Here is a 17,109-nt window from a genome sequence, read left to right as displayed (position 1 = left end):
ATTGAGGGTATCCGAAGAGCGGGGCCTGCGTGTGGATCTTCTCCCGGACGGGAACAAATACGTGGACCAAACGCGCTGGGACGGCAGGCAGAGCAGGCGGCCATGACGTCCTGAGCCTCCTGGTTGTTCCCGAGGGAGAGGGTTTTGCTTAGGTCTGCTGCCTGGACCTAAGCCGGTGAAGAAGGTCCCTTCGCCTCCAATGAAGATATATTTGACAGTAGAGGAGATGGGGGAGGGGTTTGCGGCTTGTCTGAGAAGGGGTCATCCTTTTCCATCTGAACTCGGTCTTGGGAAACCAGCATCATCCACCAGGAAAAGCGCGTCTAGCCATTCCCAACATAACCTGAGGGCCCCGCACGTTCTTCTGAGGGGGAGGTTTGCACCTCTGAAGGGGCAGGGGTTCCCGGTGTAAGGTCGTGGGGCAGGGCCCAGATCCCATGGACGGTTATTTATTTCATTTGTGAGTGGAATATAGAGGCCTCACTCAGTCCTGGCAAACAAAAGATTCCTCTGCAAGCATTTGGGGATTCAACCCCTCAGTGCCAACAGCACTCATCTTACCCCTCCTACTTAAAGACCAAGTGGGGCATTCTTCCTTTCCTTTTCATTGGGCTCTCAGTGTCCTGACTTCATTAAAGCAAAATATGGAATTTCAAGAAGTTGGGGTGGGGGGTGCTTGCGCACCTTGAAAAAGGAGCAAGTGCTGGCTGCTGACCCTGTGCAGGGCTGAAGCCTCACGGATCTCCATTTCAGACAGTGCATTTCAATTCTTGTCGTGTGCCTTTGTCCATTTATATAAAGCAAAGAGCGCTGAGTGACAGCCCCAGTTAGCCTGCATGAGCAGATCCTAATAAACCCTCCCAAACCCCGACCTAAAAAAAAAAGCCACATGCCTGTTTGCCTGCGGCTTATTATTAAGACACCTTCTCAGCTTAAATACTTAAAAGCTAACCAAATGAAATGGCAATTAAGACTAAATTACCCCTTCTATCTCTGAGATGAGTCTGTGGGGCCAGCCAGTTCTTATGAGATGGACACGGGTGGAGAGTGGACCTTGCAGAGCCTCAGTATTTCGGGCATATAGCCACCGCTACCCCCTTCGGGTGCCGGAACACTTGGTGCGGGAAGCTGAATTCTGAACGAAGTAAAGCTCAGATACTGTTTGAAAGTCGAGAAATCCACAGAAGAGATAGAGATAGGCGTGTGCTGCCTCCTTCCTGCCCTCTCTTTGTAAAATACAACTTTCAAGTCTTTAAGGGTTATTTTGGGGTAGTGGTGTTCAAATACCTGGTGCCACTTCTGAATGGTCTACACCCCCCCACCCCCCATTCAGCACTGTTTCCGAAAGGGAAGAACGAAAACACAAAAGAGGGGGAAAATGAGTTGGGTTGGGGAGTGGAAGACAACGTTTTACCTAAATGTAGAATCTCGTCACACATCTTTATTCTCTTGTATTTTTCTTAAATATATTACCAATTGCACCATTTCCTTATGATGGAAACTTGAGACTGTCCATCATGGTTATTTATTTTAAAAGCTGCTGAAAGTGTAAGCTACCGCCGGGTGTTGCCTTTTAAAAAAAGGAAAAGAACCCAAATTCGATGTAAATATGGAAAGAGCATCATTGTTTCCATTTGGGCAAAAGCAGACACCCCAATCTGGGTGAAATTGATTTGGGTGCTTGTTGGAAAAAACAGCTTTCAGCATCCAGGGAGTGGAACCAATAGGAATGAACACTTACCCATGTAAAAGGAAGCTTTAATTAATATATATTTCTATCTCTAATATACACATATCAGGAGCAAGATCTTTATCTTCACAATAAAATGTGTGCAAATGGTCTCTGCAGAGATGAATCCCCACTTCAGTCGGTATAGAAAAGCATGATAAAGGTTGGAAAAAATGGATAAAAATGTTGAAAGAACCTCCAGTTCCTTATTAGGCGAAGATACAATATTTATTCCTTGTCTCCTGGGATAAATCTCTTCTGCCTATTGTCCTCCCAGTTCTCAGTGCTGATGCTTAATTTTCAAAACTTCTATATTACCAAGGGACCTACGACATCAGCCAAAGAAATACTCAGCAAGTACAAAATCTGTTCCAGGGAGCTGCTTTTGTGCAGAGGGAAAATTTTGTTCCTACAGGTTTTTAAGTGGGTACGAGGCAAGGAGCTATCTGATCCGGGAAAAGCCATTACAATTTAGATCTCTATCTATAGAACATTTTTTTTCCTTAAAAAAAATTGGAAAATACAAGAAGTTTGGATTTTTTTCCCGATTCTTTTTTTGGAGGGGGAAATTGCATCGTAAGCTTTCGGAGAAACCCAACATGTCAACTACCTTTCCGGGACTAGTCCACGATGCCGAGGTATTATTACTTTTTTTTTTTTTTTTTGAGCGCGCGTGTGTGTGGCGGCGGCGGCGGTGGCGGCGGCAGTGGCGGCTTCCCCTCTCTCTAATCTATATTGGACCGTTACGTTTAATTATAATCTGGCTTTCAGGGGAAGTTAAGGAAGGAAAGGGGAGAAAGTTCGTTATGACATCTGTCGCCAAGAAGGGCAACTCTCTGCCACATTAAGAAACATTTGCCATAATGAGGGGGAAAACATAATCCTAATAATAAAGAAAGGGAGGAGGGGGCGAGGAGAAAGAGATAGAAATTGAAAAAGATACTCAGAAAGGAAAAGTAAAGAGATTGATGGGGGGGTGGTAGGTGGACAAGGAGGGTGGGCAGCGACGCACTCCTTTTGGAATGGGCTTATTCTAGAAAAGTGAAGCAGAAAAGGGGGGGTCGGATTCCTTGCCCTTAATAGTTAACAAAATGAACAAGTTGAACGATTTACACAGACTGGATTTTTAAATATCTGGACCATGATTTTGAGCAGCTCTGGCGGAACATCTCAGCAGGGACCGCCGCGGCACCTCTGTGCTGGGATCTGGCGGCAGTGGCCAGGCGCGGGCCCGCGCTCTGTGCGTGTGGACTCTCTCCTGCTCCCCGCGGCCCCGGAGTCAGACGCAAACCTGGCTCCCAACGCCCAGCTTCTTGCGCAAGTTGGGCAGGGGCTGTGTGTGTGTGTGTGTGTGTGTGTGTGTGTGTGTGTGGTGTCACCCGCACCTATATAGGGTGGGGGATTTTTTTTTCCGCTCTCTCGACTGCGAGGACGAGGCCGCCCACCCCCAGTTCGCCTGCTCGAAGAGGCTTTCTGGCAAAGGCGCCGAGCCCCGGTTGCCGCTCGGCCCGAGCCCTGCGCTCTCGCTCTCCTTGGAGAGCCCGAGAAAGCGCCTGGCTCCGGAAGAGCGGCGCCTTGGTTGCAAAATGACAAACCTCAAGTTTTTCTGCTCTCCCTTTTCCCCCTCTTCCTTCCAGATACGTCACGACGGATCAAACAGCTACCGTTTGATGCAGCTTGGCTGTCTGGAGTCCGTAGCCAATTCCACTGTCGCCTATTCCTCCTCCTCTCCTTTAACTTACTCCACCACCGGCACCGAGTTTGCGTCCCCCTACTTCTCCACTAACCACCAGTACACCCCGCTCCACCACCAGTCCTTCCATTACGAGTTTCAGCACAGCCACCCGGCCGTCACCCCCGACGCCTACTCTCTGAACTCGCTCCACCACTCGCAACAGTACTACCAGCAGATCCACCACGGGGAGCCCACCGACTTTATTAACCTGCACAATGCGCGGGCGCTCAAGTCGTCCTGCCTGGACGAGCAGAGGCGGGAGCTGGGCTGCCTCGATGCCTACCGCCGCCACGACCTGTCCCTCATGAGCCATGGCTCTCAGTATGGAATGCACCCAGATCAAAGACTCCTGCCAGGGCCCAGCCTGGGGCTGGCCGCCGCGGGAGCAGACGACTTGCAGGTAAATAAGCATGCAGCGAATTTGTCTGCGCCCTCCCCTCTTCGCCCTCCCCCTCCCGCTCCGTTAGTGCTCTGACTGTAAGCCGTCTCCACTCTCTCTCTCTCTCTCTCTCTCTCTCTCTCACACACACACACACGCATACACACACATACACACACACACCACTTATGGAAAGTTATCAAAACAATTAGAGGAGGGCTGGCCCCGTGGCCGAGTGGTTAAGTTCGCGCGCTCTGCTGCAGGCGGCCCAGTGTTTCGTCGGTTCGAATCCTGGGCGCGAACATGGCACTGCTCGTCAGACCACGCTGAGGCAGCGTCCCACATGCCACAACTAGAGGAACCCACAACGAAGAATACACAACTATGTACCGGGGGGCTTTGGGGAGAAAAAGGAAAAAATAAAAAATAAAAATAAAAAAAAAAAAAAAAAAAAAAAAAAAAAAAACAATTAGAGGAGGCGTGTGCCATTCTCTCCCTCTCATTGGATCAAGGCATTTCACCTGGACGCTCGGGAGTCCGGCTAGTTTCGGGCCCCCACTTTCGGTCGGTCTGCACAGACGTCTTTTGTGAATCCACATTTCTGTCCCTGAGGGGATGGGGTGGGGGAGATCAAGGAAGCTGGGGTTGAGCCAACTGGACTCAGAGTAAGACCCGATAAGTTGATGACCAATCGCACCCTCAGTCTCGGTGCTTTTCTGTATCTCCCCGCGTGTCCCAGGCGTTTGCCCCAGACTGAGCTTGTAGGAAGCTGACTATAAACTGGGGGGCTGCTTTGTTCTCTGGACATTGTTGGGACCCTGAGCTCTAAGAAAAGTTTCACCAAATATAACTAAATTGCTGTGGAAAGAATCGCAAATGGAATCCTCAAAAATTTACCCCAATGAAAGAATATGCACAATGCACTTTGCCAGTCTGTGGGGTTGATCCTAATTCTCTCTGCCTGAGGAGCGCCCAATCCCGCCGCCCAGGTGGATGATTCACAACTTTATTTTTCCTCTCCAGGCCATTAACTTTTACATAAGATGCAACTCCTTAAAAAGAAGGAAATGAAGAAGTAAAGGGAGAGAGAGAGGGAAAGAAAATAAATAGGAAGGGAGAGAGAAAGGAGAAAAGGAATGGAGAGAGGAACATGAAAGTGAGAGCTAGAGAAAGAAAGAAAGAGAGAGAGAGAAAGGCAGGCAGGAAGGAAAGATAAAAAAAAAGAAATTCAGATACTGTGGAGGCCAACATTCAACCAGATCTCTTTCTCCCACTTTCTTTCTTGATGCGTTTTGCATATTCTTTGCAACAATAGAATTTACAATTATGAAAACATATTGTCACAGGCACATTTCAAACAAATAAACCCACAAATGTCCAAAAAAGAACACAGAAGATGGGAATTTGTAGCTTCTTTTGGCTGAAAGTGCAGCTTTACCTGCGAATCCCTACGTTTTCAGTCCGCACAAAGCTGGCCACCCTCCCCACGGTCTCCACAACGACAGGGGAGATACTCGCGGAGCACAAGTTGGAGACGTAAGAGATCCCTCGTTGCGCACAGAAAATCTTTCCCCCTCATTTACCTCCGAGCAAGGGATTATTTTAAAATTAAAGTGAAAGCCCTTACAGTCCTAACAAAGAGCCGTAGCCGAGAGATCGGCACACAAGAAAAAAAATTTGGCTCCATAAACCTTGACTTTCTACATTTATATTCACGAAATAATTTTATACGCTCAGGGCATTTTTACATTTTTCACAAGGATCCCCTTATGTCTCAAGAGGAAAAAAAATCTGCCATTCAATGCTTAGCTCAACTAAAACCTATTTACTCCTTTTAATAGCCGCGTCTGCTGCTGATTTTTTTGTATCTGTACAAATTTTTTTTCTGTGCTAGGCACAAAGCCGGGCATTTTTCAAAAGAGGGGATTAGAACATTTGCAAGCACCAGACAAAGAGCGAATCCCGTGCAAAAGAACACCGTAGTTTATCCAATTTTCGACTTAGTGCCATTCAACTGGTCATTTATGCAATGTCATCCGACCAGACAACATGTTTTACTTATGAGGGGGAAAAGTTTGTTAAGTGAAGAGACCAAGATTTGTTTCTTCTAAGAAAATAAACATCTTAACGGTGCGCCAAAGAGTGAGAGGGAAAGAAGTTCACTTCCTTGGAGAGCTTTGAGGCTCTTGACCTTGTACATTTCAGATATTTTGAAACCTTTTTGTCAGCCCATGTCCTTTTTATATTATTAACCTCCTTTTTCCCATTTATTACTCGTACTAAGGGAATATTCATACTGAGAGAAACACTCCAAGATACTAGAAGAAATCAAAGAGTATAGTATATGGTATATTCACAGATCCAGACATAACTATATATGTATATATCATTGTATATGATATATACATATATATGTATGAAGCAAGTTGTAAATCTGGCAAGTTATTTTCTTCCACTCCTCCTGGATGTAGTTGGCAGAATGAAAAAGAAAGAGAAAAAAAGTCATAGCTACTTTTAAAAAGAGAAATGGGGAGGGGATGTGTGGGACAAACCCGTCTCTCTCCTTTTATTTCTCCCTTTTTAAAACATTCATCAGCATATGCCTCATTTCAAATGCAACAAATGTAAATATACTTTTCCCTGCACAGAATTTTAAGTGAAAGTCCAATGGTTTGGAGGGCGGTCTAAGTCTGCCTAACAGATGCAAACAGTCTTGTGGCTTCAGTTCCATCTTTGAGTCCCCTAAAAAGATTTGCTATGGCCAACAAAGGAAACTGTCACACCTTTTCCCATCACCGCTTTAATTTATGCTCAGTCTCCAAGTTTTTTTTTTCATATTGATTTGATAATCACTTTAAGGCAGAACATTTAAAATAAGAAAGAGCGCGTGAGTAGGTTGAAAAGGGGGGTCTTGCAGGCCTGCCTCAATATGGTGAAAATGGGGAAGCGAAAGGGAGCCAGGGCTGTAAAGGTTGTTTTGTAAAGTGGGTTTTTATTATGCACCGACTCTCTCCGCATTTACTTAACTCTTCACGGGCTGTTGGGTAGGTTAACACCCTTCAAGGCCTCTTTCATGTCCAATACCTCGTTTGTTTGTAAAGGAAAATGAGCCTTTAACACATTTCGATTCAGGGGAAAAAAAAGACAGAGAGAGAGAAATTTTTATTTTTCTTAATCAAAACTCAGCAACTCTTTCCTCCTTGCTAGTTCAAATGATCCCTCAATCCATTAGGTGCCTGAAGATCTACCATGAGAGAACCTGAAGGTGTTTCCTCTGTAAGACACATTTTGGGTAGGATTATAGGATGCTCCTACATCTGGGGTAGAGCAGAGCCCTCATAAGATGTCTTGAATTCTGCACTTGAAATGGCTCCTCCATCCGAGCTCCAAAGAAACCTACAGCGCCAGACCTGACACTTTTGGTGTAATTTGCTCCACGCAGAAAGTGCCATGGAAATTGTCTGTATATATCCTATGTGCCTTGATGGGACTCAAAGGGCTTCTCATTCTCTTATGCCAAGATGAAAGGTACTCAGGCACTTTGAAGTGCAATATTGTATGGTGCTGTAAAATGCATACCTTAAGATTTATACAACTTTTAGATTGTAGGGTTTCTGGCAATTTTCTTCCTTAAAATCATGTGTGGTGCCAAACTTGCTCCAGCTCAATGTTGCTTTTAAATGTCTACTATGGGATTATGGGGATGTGGGGCTCAGGGATGGGGCAGATTGAAAGACTTAACTCATGTTGTCGTACCTATTAACATCTATTTGAGTGATTTTATTTCGTTTTCTTTTATTAAGGGCTCCGTGGAAGCTCAGTGTGGGCTTGTTCTCAATGGCCAAGGTGGAGTGATAAGAAGAGGTAAGTAACAACATGTTAAAACTAAACATTCTTCTCTCATGTGTTACTTTGTTTTGAAGATCTGGTGGTGCTTTTAAACATCAGATCCCTTGTCTGACGACTAAGAAAATAATTACTCTTGGTCAATTACTCCTATCCCACACAGACATACCCACATTAAAAAGTTTCCCTTTCTCCACCGAGGCTTGATCACAGACTGTGCCCAAAAGACCTGTGATAGAAGAGATTTGCTGTTCATCATGGAACAGTGACAGAATCAAAGTTAGAGGCAAAAAAAAAAAAAAAGAAAGAAAGAAAGAAAAGAAAGAAAGAAATTTTTCTCACATCCCCTCCCCCATCAGCACATCCTCGAGCAGAATTTCTGGTCTCTTTTAGCCCTAAATGTGCCAGCCACAGCCTGGGTGTTTGAGGTGATGGTGTTAGCTTGAGGCTTTGAAGGAGTCTGTGAAAGGCTACATTCGTTGATGCTTCAGGGAAAGCTAATGAAACACCAATATTGTAGCTGCCCTTATTTTTTTAAGTGTCCAGAACATTTCTTTCTTTAAGGGAGGGTGGGAGGAGGAGGTGGTGTTAACTGTACCGGATAAAGCTTTCTTGTTCCCATCTGTTGAGGAAAACATCTGAATCCAGAGTTACCCATGGAACTGGAAGGTGGGGGGAAGGAAAGAGTTGAGAGCTGTTGATTTCAGCTCAGACACTGAAGGGGGCTGCATCTCAGATGTTCTATTCTGACAAAAGGTTTTGAACTACGACATTTTAAGGGCCTCAAGGCAGTGCAGATTTTGCTGGCTTCCCCACTTAACTGTACCCAGAGCCTCTGAAGCTTATTTCCCTAGCAAGCTGAGTAACCCAAGGAACACACAAGGCAAGGGGGACCAGCTGTTATCCCAACTTCATACGAATTAATAAGATATGGCCTATTCACCAGGACTAATTCCAGCTCCAGGGCCTCAGTCATCTTTAGTAACTGAACCACTAAATACTGGGTCATTTCTGATGGCACCAAATAAATGTCCTTCCATAACTTTCAAAGCTTGTTGAAAGATTCCAGTGATTTTCCCAAAAAAGAAATGCATTGATAGAAAACGGTGTATTCTTTCATGTTTAAACTACAAATTTTGCAACCCGAAGTCCAAAGTGAAACTCCATTAAAAGAAGGAAAGAAAACAGAGTGCTTTCGGAACGGACTATTGTCATAGTGGAGACTTGGAACTTCCATTAAATGTCAAATAGCTTTCCACCTCTGTTGTTTCACTCCACGGAGATTTGAAACTTTTTTTTTTTTAACTACTTGTGTTGCTTTTAAAAGAGCAATATTACACTTGTCAGGCCAATAATACTCAGCCATATTGAAATGGCATGAAATAGGCCCAAGGCTAGTGAAAACTGAAATAAAGTATACATACTGTTGTGGGGAGGGGTTTCATACACAGTGAAAGAGGGGCCAGGTCAGATGCGCTGATCTGGGTCTGTTGGGGTGGTCACGCGAGAGGTGAGGCCGAGCACTCAGGGCGCACGCAGACGTCGGTGGTGCTGAAGGACAGCGCCACTAATTAGCGCCCGAAGCCGGCTCCTCCCAGAGCCCGGCTCGCGCTACTGCGGTCTTTACGTTCAGTTCCGCGCTCGCTCCAAGATCACCTTCTCAAACGCTGGAAACTGCATTAGATCGTACAATAGCTGACAGAGGGTGGGAATTATTCGAGGCTGAGGGCGGGAGCTGGAAGGGAGGCGGCTGTGTAATGAGTCGAATTTTCGGAGAGAGATTTAAGAGACACCTCCTCACCATCCTCCCAAGAAAGGCCAACGCTCTTGGGTAACTACTAGATGAGAACTGCGGTCCTATCCTATCAGAGCCACAGAAATGGTCCTCCTTAGGCAATGTTTTATTGTTCTTGTAGAATTCGGTGCCACTTCGTTTCATCTAAAAATCAGCGCCAAATCTATTGTAAACCAAATATTGATCTTTTAGGAGAATAACATGGCTCCAAAGAGAAAGGAAAGGTAATTTAGGGTTTATGTCTGTATTGTGTGACTAAACCCTACTCCTCCCCCCACCCCCCGCAAAGGAATTTAGAATTTAGCTGCTGAGTTTATTCTATTGCCACGTGTCTTAGAGAAAGGCCAATTAACTTGGTTGAGCCGGGAGCCCAGGGTGTGTGTCTGTGTGTGTCTGTTTACTCTAAAACGGTACATGTTTATGACAATTTACAAATGGGTAGCAAAAGTCTTGCATTAAAAGGTAGTGTATATCCTGCGGGAGTCGCCCAGCCGCTCATCTCAGGACTCCACGTTTTTGAAGAAACGCTAAGGAAACCTCTTTTCTCGATTGTTACTACGGTAGTGCACAGGATTCCTAATATCAGTAGCTCATGTCACCGTTGTTCATCAAAAATCGGGAGGACATTAACTCTAGCGCTCTGCCATATCGCCATATTAGGTGCGAATGTCTGTTTCTCTTCTAATCCATGCTTTACAGTTGACTTTCCACATGAAACATCATTTCTTGAAAAGCACAACTTTTTGCCATTTTCCCTCTCCTGCTAAGCTCTTACATCTCTAATGATTTCCAGAATTTACTGTGGGAGGGAAAAAATAGATTGCACTTCCAAAGACTCCTGAATGCTCTTCTGGAAGACAGGTCACTAAGTGCCCCGAATTCAACCGGGAGAGGCTATCTTGGTTCGCAGTGGTGTGTGTGTGTGGGCGGGGGCGGGGAGGGGAGTCTCAGTCCTTTAAATTTGGCCACTGCTGTTGGCAAAGAACAAAATACCACCTCCCTGACTCACTTTGGTAAGAGGCAGTTATACTGTTTTTGCCTATAATGAAGGCCGTACGGTAGCCAAAGAAAGCGCGGAAGAGGGGCAGCGGCGAGGTAATTACCACCTAGATAAAATATTTGCCACCGCCTCCAAGGTGCAGCTCCCTGCGCGCTCACTCTCGGTTAATGGTGTGCGCGATTTTGCCCGCAGCTCCGCCACTCCAACCATCAGAACCAATAATCTTTACTTTACCCTGTGCTCGGGTATCGATAGCTTCTCTCGCCTCCGGCGTCGGCTTTGATATGTTAATATTTCTGAGTAACAAATTCTGCAGAGATCATATTAATGTTGTACGTACAGAGTGGAGCTTTGCCTTCGTTGAATATTCAGATACTGGGTTTCAAAAGGCGTCTCTTGAAGAAATGAGGCTTCTATTTACAGGAGTCGTCTGTGTTTTTAATCATTAAAAAAGAAAGGAAAACCCACTCTTCTTTTCCCCATGAATCTTCTGAGGCTCCCTCATGGCCCCCTCCCCTTTGTCAGGCGCTGGTCCCTTTCATTTCTCGCTCTGAGAATTCAATAGTGGGAGAACGATGTCGATGACGACGACGACGATGATGATGAAGCTAATAACGAGCGGATCCGGATTGGAATCGCAGGGGTAGGGGTTCAATAGGGTAGGGGGCTGTGGCTTTCAGAAGAGGATGAAGGTGAGATGAGAAGACCCAGCTTTTCCATATTTGGGTGGAAAGTGACATTTTGGCCCTGGTCTTTTTTGTAAAATCGGGATGGCAAACTGAAAAAAAAAAAAAAGGAAGAAAGAAAAAAATGAAAAAAGTGAAGAGGGGAAGCGCCCTTGTTTCGCTTTGTGATCACTCTGCCTTGCAGCCCCAGGCTAATTTCACAAGCTTAAATACCGCCATAGCCTCTGGGCCACGCGGAGAGGGAGCGGACCCGGCCACGGGCTGGCAGGAGCGCTTTCTGGATTGCCCGTGGCTACACAAAATACAAACTACTTTGAATCAAAACATTTTTGGGGAATTAATATGATCTGAACTCTGCACGTTTTAAGAGAGCTGTAGTTTGTCAGATCGCTTAAAGGTGACTGGCACGCCAAGGCGGAGGCATTTACGCTGCGGTACAAACATTGTCAGATCTGATTTAATTTCACAAAAAAAAAAAAAAAAAAAAAAAAAAACTTCCGTGAAAGGGAGCTTTAGCATCAATCGCCCAGTCTGCCAATAACTGGGTGGATGGACCTGATCGCTCTTCCTTTCTGCAGCCCTCACGGCTGCCCACAGGCTGCTTGGGCAGGTGGATGAGTTTTTCTCTGCTGCTTCAGGTTGCGAGAAGGCCCTGAGGCTTTGGAACTCGGGGTAGAGAGAGCCTTTGGCTCCTTCAGCAGCTCCTGGGAGGAGTAAGATTGGAGGCGGGTGGGAAGCCTTGTTCCTCTTCTTTTGTCAGAGCCCCAGGAACCATCTCTTCACTCGAATCGTCAAAACTCATCTCTATGGCATTGTGAAACTAGAGCCAGAAATATACCTGGAGCCTTGCCTGCCTCGTTAGTCCCCAAATACAGATGCTGCAGATTCGGAATTCAACCTCCTTTATCTGAATCAAAATTCATATACCAAAGGATCTGGAGGCATGGTTTGTTGGAAATCTTTTGCGGGGGAGGGGGAGCTGCTTTTCTTTATTGCTTTGAAAATCACCAAAAGCCAAAGCGCTCTCTGCATTGGAAAATGGGAATTAATCCACACACACACACACCATTTCACACCCACCGCCACATTAAACCAGTACGCGTCCCGGTGCAGACCTCCCTTTCTTTTGTTCTGGCTGGAATCTCCACCGGAAGGAGCGCATTCAGTCAGACCTGGTAATCCGGTTATACCTGCAATCGTATATCCTTCCCCTAAACAGCGCAATTCGCTGCTGATACGTCATCTGAGGCCTATTTGAATGCAATTAAACCCGTATCCCTTTGCTGTTTAATTACAATTACTATCTGCTGCCTTGGGGGTAGGGGATTACAAGGGAGGATTGAGATTGAGAAGGGAGAGGGTAGAGAGGAAGCGGTCGAGAATGATCCTGCCCCACCCGGATTAGACGCGTACCTCGCAGAAATGCACCCGCAGAAAAACAGGGACAGGAAACTCCTGTAATCGCTTACACATTTTTAATGTGTCAGGAAAAAAAACGAGCTATCGCTGGAGATGAAGAAGGGGAGAAAAAAATCCCTGCCGTTTGTATTTCTTTCATTTGAATTGTAAACATCTGTTTGGCTGTAAGGCGAACAGAACATTTATTTTGCTCTCAAGATTTGGTCTAATTATGTCAACACCGAAGCGGCGGCGAGTGGGGCGGCACTGAGGCTTTGAGAGGCTGCGCGCTCCGGTCCCGCGCCCGGAGGCCGCCGGGAAGAATTGATCGCACCTGGAGAGCGCGCAGGGCCTCTAGCCATCGCTCGCTCTCTTCTTAGAGTAGGGGGCACCCAAATGGGGCGCGTGGCTTAGAGGCAGATTTGGGGGCGCCAGGGGAGCCTCAGTTCCTTGGAGACAACTGCGGCTGTTTCCTCTGCCCTAATTGCCTGGGATGAGAAGAGGAAAAGCGCGCCCAGGCATCGGCTTTCCCATCTGGTAGTGGCGCAAAAGGTGGATGGGGGTCTTGTCGCGCTGCCTAGCTCGCACCTCGCGACTTAGTGGTTGCTCAACACAATGGTGGGGTTTGTGGCCTTTACTCAGGATGCTGAGCATGGGTGCGTTCATTTCCCGTTGCATCTCCTCGCAAGTTGGGAAATGAGTAGAGCAGGTATGAACATCTCCATTTTTCAGACGGACAGACTAGTTACTCACCTAAGGTCGCTTGGGTCGCTAGTCGGCCAACCTCTGCTTGTAGCCCAGTGATCGTTCCGCTCCTCCAGACCTGTCTTCAGACAACCACACCAAGAAAGGGACGGTCCCAACCTGATCTGCTTCTGGCTGCATGGGGTCTAACAAGGTCTGGCAGCAGGAGGATCTGCATCTATGTATTGTGCCTGGTTTTGTCCCACACATTCTAAGTCTTTGGCTGACTTTTTCCTGTCACTATGGCAAAGTTATCCCTTTTCTGATAGCCATGTCCTAGACAAGTGACCTTGAGTAGATTAGTGCCTGATTTCTTATGCTGTTACTATAGCTACCTACCTGAGTTTGCTACATCACTGGAAATAGGAAGCCCTATCTCCAAATTTCAATTTTAAAAATAGTGACCTCCCTGGAAGTATTGCTTCAGTGCACTCCGAATGGAAAAGGGATATACTCTAGAGAAGTTCTGCATGAGTGTCCTGGCTGTGGCACCAAAGTCACCCCTAACCCAAGTGCTGGATGTAGGATGGATGTTGCATAATTTCAATAAGAGCTGACATGCAACACAGGCACCACGAGGAACTTCAACTAGTAACATGGGGATGAATACTGGTTGACTCTTTCATGACTTTCCTTCCTTGAACTCTCATCGTTGCCATCTGTATTCTGGATCCCTGTAAAGACACCCCACCTCCTCGGAATCATCATTCCAAATACAATACTCTGGTTATGTTGACCTATTACTCTTTTCTTCCTCCCTAAAAAATAAACCACTGTGAAGAAAGATATCAGCTTCCCCATGCTGCTGTAAACTCTACAAGTTGCCAAATCTTTAGCCAGGACGAGAGAGTTCCCCAAGGCTGCAGCAATGCCAAGTATCAAAGCAACAGAAATTCCCTTTAAAGATGCTGTGACATAAAAAATAAAAGACTCTTGAGTTGATGGCTAATCCTGAATACAAAATAAATCCTCCAGGCAATTTGTGTGTGCATAAAGCATACTCTTAATATGCAGCCTGTGTACTTTACCTAATAAATGCTTATTTGAGCATAAGCCAGAAGCCCAACCTGGATGCAGGAGAGAAAGACCAGGGGCACAGGGAGTTAGCACTTGGCTAGGCAGCAGACCCAGTGATTTCCTGGGAGCAGCTGATTTTCAGCACATGGGGTTCACTTTGCCAAAAGGAGGTGGTTTTCCAATTGGAGAAAGCCTGATTTTACTCCTTTTATAAAAATTATAATCTTCTGCATCCCCCTAAATTAGGTTTCTACCCACTACAGATTAGTAAACACAGGAGAGGTCTAAAATCCTGTCCTTTCCCTCAGGAGCCAGGAAAACAGCACATAACAAACACTCTTCTCTCACTCATGATAATCTTGAGATCCCTTGGGTGAGATTCCTTGTGTCCTTGTTTGTGTACTAGCTAGTGTGCAGGAGAAGGGGGTTTATGTAAGAATATAAATTTGCTTGGGTGGAGGCCCATTTTCAGGAGAGGGCTGTGTGAATTTTGAATATAGATGTTATGATTTCTTTTCTTAATATTCTTTCTTCAGATGACCTCACAATGACCTAAATCCTGACGTTATCAGGGTCATATGACACTAAATATGACACTAAACCCCAGATTCATTGATATATAGCTTACTTTCCTATTCATCTCAACTTTTGAGAAATCACTTGAGTTTATTTTTTAAAAGTATTTTGCGTCTATAGGTATAAAATGAGATGATCAACAAAAGTACAACAGTAGTTTTGAGCCCAGAAATCTGGAAAAACTAATATTATCATTATTATTAGTTTTAAAATTCTCTCTGAGAATGCGAGTGGGGAAGCACAAGTGAATTTGTGTTTCCATCTCCTGAGGCAGCGTTTGCATGGTTTCCATTATGTTGGCCACAAGTTTCATGCCAAGAAAAGGATTTCAGTTTGACAATTGAGATTATGACCTCTCAGGTTTCAGACTGAAGACAAGTTTCCAGGCACTAGCGCTGGGGATTTGGCCAAGTGTACAGGACCAGTCTTCTAGCCTGGAGAGGGCTGGGTACTCTGAGGTTCTCAACGTCTTCTCTTCTGCTTTGTGAGGAGCATTTGGGGGTGATCACCAGCCTCAGAATGCTTAGGGAGAAAGACCTTTTTCCCAGCACTTTCAGGAGAAACTTGGATGACCGTAAGACAACCTGGAGGGATTCCAGAAAATACAGGTGTAGAAACACTTTAAGAGTGGGACACAGTTAGCCTGTTCTCTCCACCGAGGTCCAGGACTCCTTTGCCTTTTTGTGTGTAGGTGTGTGTGAGAGGAAGATTCACCCTGAGCTAACATCCATTGCCAATCCTCCTCTTTCTTTTGCTTGAGGAAGATTAGCCCTGAGCTAACATCTGTGCCGGTCTTCCTCTGCTTTATATGTGGGTCGCTGCCACAGTATGGCTGGATGAGTGGAGTAGGTCTGCACCTGGGATCCCAACCTGTGAACCCTGGGCTACCAAAGAAGATCATGTGGAAATTTCACCACTCAGCCACCTTGCTGGCATGTTCTCCTTGGCCTTGTTAAACATCCTCTCAGGTTCCTTAGCCACAGTGCCCAGAGAATACACCTGAGTAGGTGTGCCAAAGACTCCACTGATAGAACATTCCAACTGAACTGCTCAGTAAAGGAAGAGAAGAGCTATGTGGGAGGCCAGTGGTGAGTCCAAGACCAGTATTTCTCAAACTTTAATGCACACATGAGCCACCAGAGGGTCTTGTTAAAATGCAGATTCTGGGGCCCAGCCCTGTGGCCAAGTAGTTAAAGTTCCACGTGCTCTGCATGGGCAGCCCAAGTTCGTGGGTTTGGATTCTGGGTTCACACCTAATCCATTCACTAGCCATGCTGTGGAGGTGTCCCACATATGAAATAGGGGAAGATTGGCACAGATGTTAGCTCAGGGCTGGTCTTTCTCAAGTGGGAAAAAAAAAAAAAAGGAGGATTGGCAACAGATGTTAGCTCACGGTGACTCTTTCTCAGCAAAAAAAAAAAAAAAAAAAAAAAAAAAAAGCAGATTCTGACTCAGAAAGTCTGGGTTAGACCTGAGATTCTGCATTTTTAACAAGTTCCTATGAGATGCCAATCCTTCCAGTTGAGGACCACCATTTGAGTAAAAAGATCTTGGACAGCACTCTCCTTCCCATTTTTCTTCCTTCACCTACTTGTTTCTCTATTCCCTCATAGAACTTTACCATTTTCTGGAAATGGGTCTTAAGATCATCCATAACTGAAGAAATCAAATGTATGCTCAGAAAATCAAGCTTTGAATTTGAACTTACCAGTGAATCTTAAAAGCTCTGCCCTCAGATTGATGGCTCAGTGCACAGGAAGGCAGCCTTGATCCTGGGGCTATGACGGCCACCATGTTAGCAGTGTGGACATTGGCTCACGATTTTTGCAGTAAGGGAGGATTGGGTAGCAGGAAACTCTCCCCACCGATGATCACCTTGGGGCTTTAAGTCTACTTCAGCTGCCTGAGGTTAGGGAATGTACTCTGTTGTTCCTGGAGGAGAGCAAAGCTCAAGGAGCTTTCTGGACCTTGGACACGGAAGGCTTCTGCTCCAGAAGCCCCAGCATGGCAAAATTGCTTTGGTGATTTTTCTATTAGCAGTTATCTTTGCCTTGTTCCCTAATAGTAATAATGGTAGTAACAATCACATGAATATTAACGGCCGCTAACATTTAATGTATTGCTGTTATTGTGTTCTAAGGTTTGTGCTGTGTTTGACTGGGTGTGCTGACCCTGAGGGTTGACATGTGGTAGAGCGATTTGAC

At 45.7% G+C, this 17,109-nt stretch overlaps 1 protein-coding gene across 1 annotated transcript in view; it reads left to right on the top strand.

Moving 5' to 3' along the window:
* The first annotated feature begins 2,328 nt into the window (after positions 1–2,328).
* Positions 2,329–17,109, top strand: part of TFAP2D (transcription factor AP-2 delta) — a 54,286-nt gene continuing 39,505 nt past the window's right edge. Inside the window, exons 1-3 of the mRNA XM_014834652.3 lie at positions 2,329–2,367; positions 3,367–3,864; positions 7,647–7,707. Coding sequence (XP_014690138.1) covers positions 2,329–2,367; positions 3,367–3,864; positions 7,647–7,707 — 598 coding nt within the window. The remainder of the gene's footprint in view (positions 2,368–3,366; positions 3,865–7,646; positions 7,708–17,109) is intronic.

The sequence above is a fragment of the Equus asinus genome, chromosome 8 (genome assembly GCF_041296235.1).
Source record: "Equus asinus isolate D_3611 breed Donkey chromosome 8, EquAss-T2T_v2, whole genome shotgun sequence".
Lineage (NCBI taxonomy): Eukaryota > Metazoa > Chordata > Mammalia > Perissodactyla > Equidae > Equus > Equus asinus.
The sequence above is the reverse complement of the archived record's forward strand: the minus strand, read 5'-3'. Positions and strand labels throughout refer to the sequence as shown.